At 45.4% G+C, this 16,254-nt stretch overlaps 1 protein-coding gene across 1 annotated transcript in view; it reads left to right on the top strand.

Annotated features, from left to right (window-relative positions):
- LOC136962115 (obg-like ATPase 1) overlaps positions 1-16,254 on the top strand; it is a 40,987-nt gene continuing 24,733 nt past the window's right edge. The window contains exons 1-5 of the mRNA XM_067255773.1: positions 1-143; positions 245-336; positions 1,938-2,081; positions 2,712-2,839; positions 13,555-13,730. Of these exons, the coding sequence (XP_067111874.1) occupies positions 129-143; positions 245-336; positions 1,938-2,081; positions 2,712-2,839; positions 13,555-13,730 (555 nt within the window). The 5' untranslated portion in view covers positions 1-128. The remainder of the gene's footprint in view (positions 144-244; positions 337-1,937; positions 2,082-2,711; positions 2,840-13,554; positions 13,731-16,254) is intronic.

Below are 16,254 nucleotides of genomic sequence, written 5' to 3'. Positions count from 1 at the left end.
TTGGAGGAGTGCTAGCTAGCCATAGCAACAGCTTCTGGCTTCCACAGTTTACATATTCAATATATGCTTTTACATAAGACGTTCTGAGCAGGTTTTGGCAGGCAGGCAGCTAAATCCAAAATCAAGAAATGGCTCCCAAGAAGGTGTGTCCCATATGTGTGTCTGGAGGGTGATGTAAAGATTAGGTAATGAATGCAGCTCTTATCTTACTCACTGAAGATGTGATCACTAATGTCTTTATCAGGCAAAGGGGAATGATGTGCCACAGCCACCACCACTGATTGGACGGTTTGGGACTTCATTGAAAATAGGAATCGTTGGACTGCCCAATATAGGGTATGTTACTCAACTTTTAACTGGAACTTAAATTAAATGTTATTTTAATGTAACACAAGTATTTGCTAAATCATGGAATCTGTGGAACCCGTGCTTCAGTAAATGCATAATTTTCATTCATCCAGTGACTATTTTTAATTTTCTTAACCAAGACAATAGAGGATAGAATAAGGAATTTAACATGAACTGTTAGTACACGAGCTGTATTACTTTAAACAGTTTTTTGTATTCCATAATTCTGCACTTCCAGCACCATGAAATACTGCATTAAGGAACTGACTGTGACCACAGGACATGGAATGTACATGGCGTTAGATTGACACTGGAACTGAAAGGTCACAAACTGTGCGCTAGGAATGTATTCCGTTTCAAAATTCAACGTAAATTAAATATTCACCAGCTTTAACAAGTTATGTAATAAACAGCTGAAGGCCATTCGCTGTTAAGACAGAGGTAGAACACCATACCCAGCAAAACTCATACGCCCACAGGTTCCTGAAGTTAAATCCTACAGCCCCCTAACCCACAAGTCTTAATCCTGTACTAGTTGAACTGGATGCTACCAGGAGTCCTGCGAACTTTGACTGCCCACTGAAGATAACCTCCACAGTGCTGGGAGGGACTCACTATGGCCCCCTGCCCTCACCCAGACTCTGTAGTTAAACTGGGACTACAAGTGGTACCACGCTTAGATGGTCTGAGGGGCGAATGAATACAAATGAAGAGAGAGTCTATCTTAGTTTTTGTAGAGAGTCTATCTTAGTTTTTGTAGAGGGTCTATCTTATCTTCGCATTCGAGCCACTTCCAGGTTTAGTCTGTCGTGTACTGACTGACCAAACACAGATTATCTCCCTCTAAAAAGTATTCCTTCATCTGTAAGACACTCTTCAACGTGGCATCTCAGGAAATCAGTTCGCAAATACATATACATGCCACTGAAAACTGAATGCAGATGAATATTTGAAATATGAAAGAGGTTGAGCCCAAACAATTCTTGAAATACATGACAACTTTAAAAACAATCCTGGTTTGTGAACCCATTCATGCACCTCAGCAATCTGAGGCAATTTCAGTCCTGTAGGCTTCGGAGCCTAAAACCTACCAATCATTCAAATCTTGAGCACCAGGTGAGGGGATGAAGATAGAAAGTCCTGGATTATAGTTAACTGCCAGGCCATTATTACACTTGCATTCATTCAGTAGTCAGTACAACCTGAAGAACCCTTGAGGCGCTTGTGGCATAGAACAGAAATCTCCCCCTGAGCACAACATGGGGCTGCATTTGGCGGATCCTGTTCAACAGTTTAGATCTGTCAGAAAAAGTCATTTCCCCCTGGATTCCAAGCACAATTGATCCATTATAGGATTATCTGACCTTGTAATTGGGCTTAGTGTTTTACAATCAAGGCCCATTTTATTTTTTTAAAGATCGAATGTTCAATATATTAGACTGACCTTTTTCATACTCTGAGGAAATAGTCATCCCCGTATTGAAGGCTTCACCAGGGGCTCTGAATAAACCAGTATCCCACTCTCCAGCCACCAGGATACACCAACATGTTCTGGGATGTATTGACCTCTCTGCTGTTTGTGTTTCCAGGAAGTCAACCTTTTTCAACGTACTGACAAAGAGTCAAGCTGCAGCTGAAAATTTCCCCTTCTGCACCATTGACCCAAATGAAAGCAGAGTGCCTATCCCCGACGAACGCTATGATTTCCTCTGCCAATTCCACAAGCCTGCCAGGTATGGGGGCTCCCTGGTCGCATATTATTCACACTCCAGACTTTCCTGGTCAAAATGTAGGAGACAGAGTATAAAAAGGGTGCACTATAGAAACCTGAAAAGATAAAGCAATGGTTGCTGACTTGAAGATGTCAGACGCTCTCTCTGTCCCCAATCGCTGGAGTTGTCAGTGTTATTTGGTCTTTCAGGTTAAATAAGAAGTGATAGCATTTAACTGTCAATCCCTGGTTATCATATATCTTTCTATAAGAGGTTAGGAGAGGCTTTAGGGTGCCGTACTGGCTCAGTGTGAGAGACGGTGATAAATCAGTTGAATGAATCAATGTCTGACTGGAGGAGGTGTTGCAACAGTATGTCTTCAGAAGGCATCACGTCAGCATGCACAGCGTCTAAGCATGAGTCATAATGACTCCGCAATGACTTTTCCATGAGCAAAGGCAAAACTTTAGACACTATTCCTCATAATCTCACGGGTTGGGGATGAGAACATCCTTATGGATTCTTCATTTCCCAGGCCGTCCATGACAACACCTACTGCTTATTGGCTATGTATAGGCTATCATACGTATATGTACACGTGACTGAAATTGTTGTGCTTCCTGTGTTTTTCCTACCTGTTCTGTTCTTCAGCAAAGTGCCGGCGTTCCTGAATGTGGTGGACATAGCAGGCCTGGTGAAAGGGGCTCACGCCGGCCTAGGCCTAGGAAACGCCTTCCTGTCCCACATTAGTGCCTGTGATGGCATCTTTCACATGACACGTGAGTCACAGTTGAACTTAGGCCTGGCACAAAGGCATAGGTTTGGTTTGAAAATGGGTGAGGGCACATTATTTTTGTATCACGCCTTCATGTGTGAAGTAACATAAATACCCATAAATACCCTTTCTACCATTTTTCTTTTTTGAGGGGAGATCTTTCAATGGCCCCACACTAGTAGGGACATTCTTACTGTCTGCTCCCTCTACCACCCTTATGGGCCCTAGAAACACTTTCTCGGCTGTTGGTTTCCACTCTCAGCATTGTAAGACAGTTTTAGGTATGTAAAAAATCCATCCATATTTTCAAGTCACTCGATGTGCTATCTTGTTCAAAACATTTACCGTCCTGTTTTAGCTCTACTCTTCCACTGAGCCAGTGGGGTTTGTGGGATGCCAAGATAAACATAACAACCATGGATGGTAAAGCCAAACCAAACCTCACATTCCTTTTGGGAATCTCCTCAGAATGGAAGAGAAACAGACCAACGTCTGGCTAGCAGAAGTGGTAGCCCACTGTGAAGTGGGGAAATATATCTAGACTCTGATGGAAGTCTTAAGCAGTTTCATTTGACCACATATTACTGTAACGTGATCCTGACACGTCAAAGTTGATCAAAGTCGGACAAAACAAAGGTACAGTAGGACAATTCAAACGATGCTCTGAGATTAAAACAGTCTGTAGGTGTCTTGTGTTGTAGAAAAGACTGTGTTGGAAAGTTTGTCTTGAATTGTCCCTTCCAACCATTGACCACTGGACCACCCCCAGTAGAATACATCTATTTTAAATTCTATTGATGTGGTTCTTGAACGAATATATTAAAGGCAAAAAAACACAAAAAGAATATACATCTAAATGATATACGTGCATGTTATTTTGAAGCAGATTTTCTATTGTGTTGTTGTGACATGGATTCATCTGTCAGACTAACTACCTTTTTGTTCTCTATAAATACACAGATGTGAGTGTCTCAGCAAAATAATCCCCACAAAATACTTTCCCCTTGTCTAGCTCACTATTGCAGCCTTGAAATCACTTGTAGTTCTCTCCCTGCCTCAAGTTCTTTTGTGTCTCCGACATCGTCTTTGTCTTACACAATTAAAGTGTTACACGCTAGAATAATTTAAATTGCTGCTACTAAAATGGAGACACAGGCTCTTTTAAAAATAGCTGAATTTGTTTACTGATTGTATGCGGCTATTGACTTTCCCATTATGTGAAAAGAGCACTGATTAGTGAGTCGGTTGTAGCAGGCGAAGAGCCACCAAATGGACAGGGTTACAATGCAGGCCATTTTCCTGCATTGTTACCAAGTCCTCTTGGCTACGGATTACTTGGTGGACAGTATAAGTGTGTCATTTTGGTTCCGATGCCATTTTCCAATCGTTTCTCAAAGGACTGCTTGTGACAGACTGCATCTGGTGGACTGTACCTTGCTTTGGATGAATACTTCAAATGTGAAGCCTGTCAGATCTCCACGTAATTTGCTGCATGCGGAAAACACTCGCCATGGCTTTAGAAGAGGTGGCACACCACAGTTTATCTTGTAGATTATTTGTGCTGTGATGATGAAACTTCTCAGAGATGTGTTCTGTCTAGAAACACATGGAAATAAATAAACAACCATTTCCCACCATTTAGCGCTTGTAAGCAGCCATGTGGATCTCAAGGAACCCTCTGTAACAGTCCTAGAGATACATACATGGTTAGAGACACTGCGTCCGTTCATTTAGGAGAAAGATGTCCTTATTCCATGTGTCCTGCAAGCCAATCTTTTAGAAGCTTCATCTTCACATGTTTACACATATCAAAACATTCCATACTGTAGTAACCATGGCTACAGCTCTGATGACTTTATTACCAATAACAAGTGTACTCATTTGGCTTTTAAACACTGCTACTGTTTATTTTAAAGAGACATAAATGCTTCCGTTTCGATAAACTTCCCTTTTGTGCCCTTGGTTAGTGCTTCAACCCAAACCAACCACTTTGCTTCAGCTTGTAGGAAACAGGTTTTAAATGCGACAATGAAATCATGGAAGGGCCTTACTTTGAATTTACAACTATCTGTTTTGACATAACATTGTTTTTCCCTTTAAACTCCTTGGAGAGTAGTATGTTCCACAAGTTAACCATTAAAACATTGCTTTGTTTAGTAATTACAGGAATGTTTTATCTGGTGTCAGACACAACAGTCTACAGTATTCCAGGCACTTCTTTTATATTGCTTGATTATACGGTTGTGCCAAACACACTTCTGGTCGGCAATGGTATGTTTGTGTCTGAGAAAATTAGAAACGGGTTTCTGAAAACATCTGACTAACTCATGCTACAAGGCAGAGCTGTTTTGTGTTGTGTTTGTTAGTTCCTGGGTTATGGCTGGATGCCTCGAGTTTGAGTAAACGAAGAGAGGAAAACTTGTGAAGCTTTAGAGATTCAGTAGACAGCTCAACATCTTTCCTTACTATTACCATTTTACATTCTTTAAACCTAACCCTAACGCTTTCCGGAATGGTCCATTGTAATTCTAGATTTTTTTGTTGCTTATTTATGATGTTGAGAGTTATGATCAGAACCATGCTGCCCCAACATCTTTAGCTGTTGCCTTTTGTAAGCCAGGCAGTGGTCAGACAAGACTCTCTGCTTGTTCTTGGAACTTTAAAGTATGTCAAATCTAAGTTGCTCAACCCTCCCAGTAGTGTGCCTGTTATGAATATTTCTCAACCCCTAATAGCTTTGAAGAGACTGTGTAAACAGTGGATTTGCTTTCAACAAAACCTTCCAAAAACTATTAAGGGGCATTTTGGCATCCTGAAAGCTGATTCTTTTGAATGGTCGATGTTCCCAGATTTCATGAGGGAATGTTTAACAGGCTAAGTGTTCCCAGTGCCTCAGCAGTGAGTAGAAGCCTGTGGGATGCTGTCTGCCTAAGACAAGACACCACAGGTCACCAACTCTCCTGTACACCACCCTGGCCCCCCTCACCCCCCTGGCCCCCCTGGCCCCCCCTCACCCCCCTGGCCCCCCCTCACCCCCCTGGCCCCCCCTCACCCCTCTGGCCCCCCTCACCCCCCTGGGCCCCCTCACCCCCCTGGCCCCCCTCACCCCCTGCCCCTATTCCCTCTGCTTGGGTTTCCAGCAATGAGACTTCCTGATGCTTCCTGACACGCCAGTCAGTCCAGCATCTGAACTACTCTGCATTGAGCTGCATGCAGGCCATGTCCAAGTGTGACATGCTGTGGTAGTGGATCACTTTCCTCTCCGTGGTTCATACTGGTGCCGTGGTAGAACAGGAGCCGTTTGTATCTCCTTAGCTCACAGTTGACCCCTCGACATGATAGTAGCTAACGCTGTGTTTATCCGCGGTAAAATGTAAAATCCTTCTGATGCCAGCAGGTAAAAAATAATGATATTGAACACACATACGAGACTCGTGCAGTGTTAAATGGTGGAAACCAAGGTTAGACTGGCATCTCTAGTGCTGAGATTAGATAACTCACCATATTGTTTGATATCCTCCTCCTATAACCTGGGAACTCTGCAGTGAATGCACTAGCCTGTATCTGTATCCACCAGCCAACAGTGCGGGTTTGTTTCATTGTGTGGAGAACCACCACTGTCTGGCAAGTGATCGCTCAGTCGCATGAAAGGCAGCAATTCTGTATGGATTTCTCTGATAAGGTGTCACTAAATTGTTGTCATTTCCCACAGTTCTGAAATGGAGGTACATGCACTGTTTTAAGATAGTATGACATACAGTATGGATGTGACACGCTTTAATCTTAGCTTTGTATGACAATGGGTCTTTGTCTTATTGACTAAACCTTCACTGCCAATGTAAACTCACACGCTGGGCAGGTTTGTGATGAAAATAACATTGTCGACTGCAATGACACCTACGTTTAAAACAATATGTTGTGACTGTTTTTAAAGGAGCAAATATGATCTTTATATAGATTTTACATTGACTTTCAATCTCCCCAAAAAAAGAAAGAAAAAAGAAAACTGAAATGTAACTGAAATGGCCCCATCTCCGTTTCCAAGTATTCTAGTGATATAAAATGATTGCAATCCTTTCAGAATTGCATTTAATGAGGAGGGAAAATAAATCATTGGATCAGTTACTTCCTATTTATGTAAGAGCACACATGATTCACATCAGAAATGCAGCCAGTATGTTGTAAGTGTCTCGTGCATTCAAATCAACCCGTTTTAAACAGATATGATTTCATTTAGACACAGAGAAAACCCACATAACATGTTTTGCTCTTTTTCCACTGGCGGAGGCCAGGAATCACCTCTTGTGTGTTGCTGTGTTGAGATACTGTCAGAGCGTTTAAATGAGCATTTTGATTCAGGCTGAATGAAGAGGGTTTGTCATCCTCCACTCATCTTGGGTGATTAGAGTAAAATGTCCCCATCTTGACTGGAGATCACCACAGCTCCAGATAACATGCTTGGTGATTGAAGGTCGAAATATTTTGAATTCTAATGGCACGGCTGTATGAATTGCCTGAAATAGACTGTAGAATCCTTCAGCTTCCTCCTCTTGCCCCCCTCCTTCCTGTCCGCTTTGAAAGGAACCATTGGGAATGGCTGGTCCCGATGATCATAGAATTATTGGATGGTGATTCTAAACCCCTCAAAGAGGAGTTGCTATGGAGATCTCGTTCCAAACTGTGAAATGATTCACCTTTGAAAGGCTGGAGGGTCTGAAAGCTGAACACATCATTGTTCAGGTGGCGGTTGGTTAGGAAATTGCTGGTGCCTGTGCAATCAGTAGTGCTATGGTAGTTAAGGATCTAAAAAGGTTTGTTCTCTGAATGATGTGGGACAACAGTCTTGTGCATAAGATGGTTCCTTTCAATCAAGACCCCCTCAGACTCCATGGCTTGAAAAGTAAATGACAGAGGAGAACTCATAGGAAAAAGAAATGAACACTATTTTTTGTCTATCAGAGTTCATAAAAACTAGCTTCTGCCCAAGACATTTATTCTTCAAATGCATTAATATGAAATGTGCACTCACCTATAGTTTTTCACCAGACAAAAAAATGACAGACAAAATTCATATATGTTGTTCCTCCTGGGTCTGCCTGCACCCCTGCAATTGACTGTAGATTACACTGAAACGACAGGCCCCTCGCAAGGTACTGATATTCATAACATGAAGCACTGTCATTTATCTATAATCTATTTTGAAATACGGGATCATGTTGAAAACGTGTATTGCACAACGGCACAAACCTACCATTTGAGATGTTTTGAGGTGCATGTCTATTTTCTGTTTTTGCGATACACAGAAAAGCTCAATAAGCTAACGTTCCTCGTCCGGGAAGTCTGAAATTCTATTCATGATTTGTGTGTAACATCAGCACACACAATATTTTCTGAATAAACATAAATAATCTTGTCTTCGTTGCGCATGATTTTATGTTTGGAAGATGTCCGCGATGTTCGTTTCTGACAGGCTCATAAAGACCTTTTACTGCTTTGAATACCAGGAGAATTGCGGTACCAAGTTTGCATAGAAGATCTTAAAAGGGAGCCTGGAATGCAAGCAACTCCTTGTGTGCTTTCACCTCTCTTACATGTAAAAACACGCACAGGAAGTCAACAGCTGGTGAATACTGTCATTTCACTGACTTATGTTGACCACATATCTTCCCAGGTAGCAACATGAAAGGAGGCAGGGTGATCAGGATTGATTCGGAAACGCTTCCAGTTTCTTGTCTTTGTGCCTGATATGCAAGCCTCCCCACCCTCTTACTGCCCTGGGTGTGGAGTTGAAATGTTTGGTCCTTATAACCTGAATATACATTTACATTTACTCATTTAGCAGACGCTCTTATCCAGAGCGACTTACAGTAAGTACAGGGACATTCTCCCCGAGGCAAGTAGGGTGAAGTGCCTTGCCCAAGGACACAAAGGACACAGCCGGGGATCGAACCAGCAACCTTCTGATTACTAGCCCGATTCCCTAACCACTCAGCCACCTGACTCCCTTGAATATACAGTACATGGCCTCCTCAAGCCTAATGCTTTTATAGAGCGCTCTACTCCCCCACGCCTCAGGGAATGAGGAGAGGGATGTGTGAGCATGTGACCTTTTTGGTGCTGAAGTTTTTTCGACCACGGTCAATGGATGTCTAGAACTGGGGAGCATGTTTATTCTCGGGGGTGGTGGTGGAGGGGGGAGGGTCAAGGTGGTGGCTGACTGGGTAGAGCGCGTACCATGTGGGTAGAGGCCCTAACACAGCAGCCCATGTTTGGTTTTCTCCCCCCTACATTTCCTGTCTACCTGTCTCTATCCAATAAAGACCATTTTTTTGTCAGACTGTCCCTGGTCAGACTGTCCCTGGTCAGACCATCTCTGGTCAGACTGTCCCTGATCAGACTGTCTCTGGTCATGCCATTCTACCCCAATTCTTCCTCTTGTTAGACACACTCCTTTGTTTTGTCCATAAAGGCACACCTGCTAATGGCCTCTTCAAAACATACCGTATTTGAAATGAAGTCGTGAAATGTTAATTGCGAGATAGACATGACTCCTGAAACCACGCTCTTTTTTCCCCTCTCTTTTTTTCTTCCAGTCTTGCTTGTGGCTTTGTGTGGCGCCGCAGCCTCGTAAGGGCTGTCTTCTCTAGAGGCCTCCCCAGACCCTGTCGTTAAAGGACTAATTGTGGAGATTTCCCTCCTTGCCCCCCCCCCCCTCCCTCCTCTTCTTCTCCTCTCCTCCTTAAGAGGAGATTGTTCCCCAGCTCTAAAGCCTGAATAGGGCTGGTGGGAAGTAAATGTGAATGTGAAATTAGGCGAAATTAATTAAAGCAAATTACCTTGGAATGTATAGTAGTCGGTGGAGACTGAGGGTGGATGAGTGAGGGTGGATGAGTGAGGGTGGATGAGTGAGGGTGGATGAGTGAGGGTGGATGAGTGAGGGTGGATGAGTGAGGGTGGATGAGTGAGTGCGGGTGGATGAGTGAGGGTGGATGAGTGAGGGTGGATGAGATGAGTGAGGGTGGATGAGTGAGGGTGGATGAGATGAGTGAGGGTGGATGAGTGAGGGTGGATGAGATGAGTGAGGGGTGGATGAGTGAGGGTGGATGAGTGAGGGTGGATGAGTGAGGGTGGATGAGTGAGGGTGGATGAGATGAGTGAGGGTGGATGAGTGAGGGTGGATGAGATGAGTGAGGGTGGATGAGTGAGGGTGGATGAGATGAGTGAGGGGTGGATGAGTGAGGGTGGATGAGATGAGTGAGGGGTGGATGAGTGAGGGTGGATGAGTGAGGGTGGATGAGTGAGGGTGGATGAGTGAGGGTAGATGAGTGAGGGTGGATGAGTGAGGGTGGATGAGTGAGGGTGGATGAGTGAGGGTGGATGAGATGAGTGAGGGAGGGTGGATGAGTGAGGGTGGATGAGATGAGTGAGGGTGGATGAGATGAGTGAGGGTGGATGAGTGAGGGTGGATGAGATGAGTGAGGGTGGATGAGATGAGTGAGGGTGGATGAGTGAGGGTGGATGAGTGAGGATGGATGAGTGAGGGTGGATGAGTGAGGGTGGATGAGTGAGGGTGGATGAGATGAGTGAGGGAGGGTGGATGAGTGAGGGTGGATGAGATGAGTGAGGGTGGATGAGATGAGTGAGGGTGGATGAGTGAGGGTGGATGAGTGAGGATGGATGAGTGAGGGTGGATGAGTGAGGGTGGATGAGTGAGGGTGGATGAGATGAGTGAGGGTGGATGAGTGAGGGTGGATGAGTGAGGATGGATGAGTGAGGGTGGATGAGTGAGGGTGGATGAGTGAGGGTAGATGAGTGAGGGTGGATAAGTGAGGGTGGATGAGATGAGTGAGGGTGGATGAGTGAGGGTGGATGAGATGAGTGAGGGTGGATGAGTGAGGGTGGATGAGTGAGGGTGGATGAGTGAGGGGTTGACGATCAGCTGCTCCATCTCTGGGTGGGCAGGGTGGCGTCATTAAGGAGCCCCTCCACGAGGGTAGCAAGAGATCACGACAACGTCACAGACTGTTGATCATCAACTCACTAATAGTTATCAAGCTTGTTTGAGACGTCTGAATTTCTCATTGTTATATCAGAATGCATAGAAAGAGGCCCTCGAGTCCTTAGGCATCTCCGTCAGCAGCCTACATGAAAGGTTTTCTTTTTTTTATTAGAAATTACACATCAGAGCCCTTTGTCAGTATGTATATTCTTTGTGCCCACAAATGATTTACATTGCATTATTTTCACCTAAAGTTCATGTAGGAACAGCTCACACAATAGCACATTTTCATTCCAATCAGTGTAGAAGCTGGGAGCTGGCAAATTGAAGCAGCAAAACAATAATTCCACTGATTAGCCCCTTTATGTTTGGCGTAAGTGAACTGTTTATATTGTGGAGTACCTCTGGAAGACGAGAGGAACCAAAACAGCCTGATTAGGCAAAGAGTAATTGGATAAGTTCATTTCCCCATGAGGACGACGTTCATGATGACAGCTTGCACCTAAGTGTCAGGCTTCTGTTGACTCATGTACTAGATCACCAGGGGAAAGTTGGATATCTTTTTGATCAGTCTGCTGTTGATCCTAATGGGCTATATCATTGTTCAGCATGGTTGGGTTATTTAAGATTGTTCCGTTGTCAACAGTTTTTTACCTCACATATTGTAACTATTACCACGTATTAACTAAAGTGGCATGTTGAATAACATGGATGATCAATTATTGTTTTTCATTTTGCCTTGATAATGGAAAAGCTGTCTTTATTTCAAGTGGTGTTGGCAAAGAGCGCAGTGAAGTCCTCCGACCAAAGACACATAAATCAGTAAAGAGGGAAATGTACTTACAGACTCCTAGTGATCTTATTTCTCTGTCTGCTCACGAAATCAAGATATAAATTACTCTATAAAACAAACTTGTCTTATATTACAGTTAATAATTCATTCCAGCACAATGAATCATCAATATTTTCTGCGTGAATCATTGTTGAAACTTGAAGAAGTATGGCCGTCACGCTGAGTGGCACGAATCGTCCTGATGACGTCGTTTTCTCACAAGGCTTCACCTGTCAACAGTCTCCTCACAGAAGACTCAACACCTGCCGCTGAGTGTTGCTACCTGCCGCCATTAAGTAACCCCGACACGCAGATGCCAAACATACTGTAGCAGGCACCATCCATCAACACTGCAACACTCAACGCCCAGGTGTCATTGGCCTGACATCCACTACCTAGGCAGATGAAATACTGTAGCATTCTCCTTATGTCAAGTATGTCAGTGCTACATGTGAATTATTTTAATGTTTTTACCAAAACATTCCATAGATTCGCAAGCCTGCAAATGCGAACTGGAATTATTTTCGTAAACTGGGGCTTGCCTACGTGTCTTTTGATGGTTTGATGGCTTCTGAAAACCAGTGAAAGTACATTCTCAATGCTGGTCCGTACGCCAATCCGGGTGGAAGCGAGGAATCTTGTCGGCTGCTATCAGGCTCAACTATAGTGATCGCTGTCCTGACACTGTGCAGAGAAGGCCGGTGCTAAGGCTATCACTGGAGTGAAAGGGTGTCAGGCCGGTGTGACAGATGGCCTGCCCCCTGTCCTGTTCCCCGGCGGCCCCAAGGGCCGCGGGCTGAACTCCAGAGCCTGCTGGGGAACCAGTAGGCTAAGAGCCGCTAAACCATGTGCTGTAGTGTCTCATTATCTAATCACTGTGCAGAAGCACGGTGGCTACAATAGGCCATTGGTTAAAACAGGAGATACCACTGCATATACTGTACGTTGCAGAAACGTCTTTTCTGAGGTCGCTGTACCAGATTTTAGTGTGTAAGCGTGAAGAAAACTTACTAATTTGAAGTTGCCTTGTCAAATTAGGTTTACCCACAACTGCACGCCAGTGATACTTAGAGTCTGGAACCAGGACAGAAGACTTGTTTTGTTCCACTGAACAACAAAAGCCAAACATTGCTTTGGCAAGGCTCACATATTGCTCTACTAAAATTGGTTTAGACCTCAAGTTCTCAATTTAAGGAAGTGAAAGCCCACAATGGTTTAAGGAATTTACCATGACTGCAAGTTGACAAGCTGATTGGTAAACAATATAAGTGTTTTGGTTTTGAGTAAAATAGCCATATGTGATCTGTCATAGATGGTATGACTATTGGTTGACTCCCACTGCGCCGCTTGATGTGGTAGATTTTCTTTTTCCAATATTCTCAGTGGAAAGTCATCATTGTTGTGTCTCATTTGTCATAGTTCAACATTTTACTCCAGAAACGAACATTGTCATTGATTACGTTTTGTGTGTGTGATTTCCAATGTGTGTTTATCAGTGCGTGTGTGTGTGTATCAGTGCATGTGTGTGTGTATTTATCAGTGTATCAGTGGGTGTGTGTATCAGTGCATGTGTGTGTGTATTTATCAGTATATCAGTGTGTGTGTGTATCAGTGCATGTGTGTGTGTATTTATCAGTGTATCAGTGTGTGTGTTTATCAGTGCATGTGTGTGTGTATTTATCAGTGTATCAGTGTGTGTGTTTATCAGTGTGTGTATTTATCTGTGTATGTGTGTGTATGTGTTTATCAGTGTGTGTGTGTGTATTTATCTGTGTATGTGTGTGTGTATCAGCGTGTGTCCTGAGAATGCACAGGACGCACATTGCGTTGCCCGAGGTGTGTAGTGGAGCTGATCCAGTGTGTGCTGTGTCCTATCGTCCTGCTGCAGGCGCTTTTGATGACGAGGAGATCATCCACGTGGAGGGCACGGTGGACCCTGTGAGGGACATGGAGATCATCCACGAGGAGCTGAGGATGAAGGATGAGGAGATGATCGGACCCATTATTGACAAGCTGGAGAAGTCGGCCATCAGGGGTGATGAGAAGAAGCTCAAACCTGAATACGTGAGTGAATGTCCCAGCATGCCCACAGCTCGCCTCACAGTGCGCCTCAAATAATATCCCTCCCACACAACCGCCACAGGAAAACAATATGTATCCACCCCTTCTCCAAAACATCGCCCTCCATAAGTCTTCCTCCCCCTCCCTCCCTCCCTCCCTCCCTCCCTCCGTCCCTCCCTCCCTCCCTCCCTCCCTCCCTCCCTCCCTCCCTCCCTCCCTCCCTCCCTCCCTCCCTCCCTCCCTCCCTCCCTCCCTCCCTCCCTCCTCCTCCTCCCTCCCTCCCTCCCTCCCGCCCTCCCTCCCTCCCGCCCGCCCTCCCTCCCTCCCGCCCTCCCTCCCTCCCTCCCTCCCTCCCTCCCTCCCTCCCTCCTCCCTCTGCCCCATTTCTTCTCTTTTCTGAGATTGAAAGTGATCAGGGGTCAGGGGGTTTTCTGCTGTAGGAATCATTAATAGAGAGTTACTTATTCAGCTGCTGCCCCCGGGTCACAGTGCCGGGCTAATGAAAGTGTTTCCACAAGCCTCTTTTCATCTGAAGTAATACTCAAATCACAGCACAGCTCTCCGGAGCGCTCTCGCACCCACAGCAGCTCAGGGGGAAATTGGGTGAGGCCATACAATGGATGACCCACAGGCCTACATCGCGATATGAATACAATAAATGTTTGGAATGTGCTTTGACAGAACCTTCTGGGCTCCACCGCAGCCTAGGCACGCTGAGAATAGATGGTGCGATTAGGAGGAGAATCCGAGCGCCGTGTCCCTATCAGATCCGATTGCATGTGGATCCACAACAAACATGGCCATGCTGTTAGGGTAATGAAGCTGTGCGGGAACAGCCTGCCGTGGCTCCCTGTGCTGTGGAGATGCAGGGAGCAGCGGGAGCGCTGGTGGAGCGCTGATGGGCTGACACCATCACCGCACAGGGCAGGGGGAGACTGACCCCGATGCAGAATGGGCCAGTAAGCGAGAGGTAATCTGGCCTTTCAGAGGGAGCCCCGAACGCCCCAATTTTCAGGCGCCGCCGGCACATGCGGGCTCTGACCGCTCATTACGCTAACGAGAGGGGCCATTTCACCTGCCTCACGGCCCCGTCCCCGACCGGTAGTCCCCCCCCGCCCCCCCCCAGTGTAATCCCTCTCCTCTCCCTCCAGAAGGACAAGCATTCAGGCCAGGCAGGTGGGCGCTGACACACATAATTGCTGACAATTTTAGGCAATGAATAAAAAATGATCTACATTACTTGTCAAAGGTTGTGTATGCCTTGCCAAACGGAATCTATAGAAAGCTCCTTTTGCTCGTGGAAGAATGGTCCCCATCAAAGCCTTGTGTAGAGCTTTCAGAGGAGGGGGGAATGATCCTCTTCCAGGCTGAGTTTGGTGTTAGAGACATTCAGTGTCGTTTGATTCTTGGGGTGGGGGAGGAAAGGCTGGTTCCTCAGAAGATCCTGCTGTTGACGTGTCTGGTCTGGTACGCGTCACATCTGCTGCCTCATATAGAACCTCTTCTCAACATTAGAGAGATGAGTGGAGCTACACGTTTATAGCGCTCCAAGTGCTATAAAATAACAAGGTAAATACCACGTAACTATTTAAATGGTAATTGCATCCTGAGATTTGGCACTTACCGAGTAATTAACAAGAACTTGGAATTAAACACTAATTTCCGTAGTTGCACCTCATTTTCCCAGAGTGCTCCATCTTTTAAAGGAGCATTGACGTTTTTATTTTTGTGTGTATGAAGGTGAAACTATATAATTCAGATGTTCGTACATTCGTGTCCTCAGTACGGTTCGTGACAGAAATGTCGTTCTGTTGTACGTAGAGTGTGATATTTCAGATATCCGATTCATAACATGCTATCCAATTCACAGAATTCAACTGGGCTCCCAAATGAGAAACACATCATGATCAACAACGTGCCAACACGAGTTGGCACATTCACACACACAGTTCGGATGTTGATGTTACGATAAACAAAATCTGTTTAGTTATTATTTTTAATACGCAGCCCCACATCACATTAACCAAAGACGACATTTCTCGTCTTTTGTCAGCTGAATCCCCAAACTCCCACATCTTAACAAACAATAATAAGAGCAGTGGGCCCCCGAGTGTCGTCTCCCGGCGGCAGGCATACGTGTGTGACCCCTGGGGGCCCCATATGCCTTTTATTAACACCTGCCTGTTAGAGCAGCACGGCACGGCGGCCCGCGAGCTGATGAGGGAGTCCTGGAGCGGGTTCAGCCTGTGTCACTGGACGTTTGCTGTTTCCATTTCACAGATGATTAATCTCTCTGTGAAGACTTGGGCCGGCGCGGGCGGAGTGCGCGGCGCTCTCCCTGCCCTCTCTCCCGCTGGCTGCACTCTGGCTGCCTGACTAAAAGGCCTTTAGGATTCCTGCGGAGAGAGATGCAGCGGAGGGAGAATGCAGCTGGCTGGGGGTCAGTGTGTGGAGGTTTCTCTGCCATTGTGTAATTGAGGCTCTGGCAGGCTCCTTGCCTCTGTTCTTTCAAAGGGGAGTGTGATTG

The sequence above is a fragment of the Osmerus mordax genome, chromosome 2, assembly GCF_038355195.1.
Source record: "Osmerus mordax isolate fOsmMor3 chromosome 2, fOsmMor3.pri, whole genome shotgun sequence".
Taxonomy (NCBI): Eukaryota; Metazoa; Chordata; class Actinopteri; order Osmeriformes; family Osmeridae; genus Osmerus; species Osmerus mordax.
This window is presented reverse-complemented; position numbering and strand designations above follow the sequence as displayed.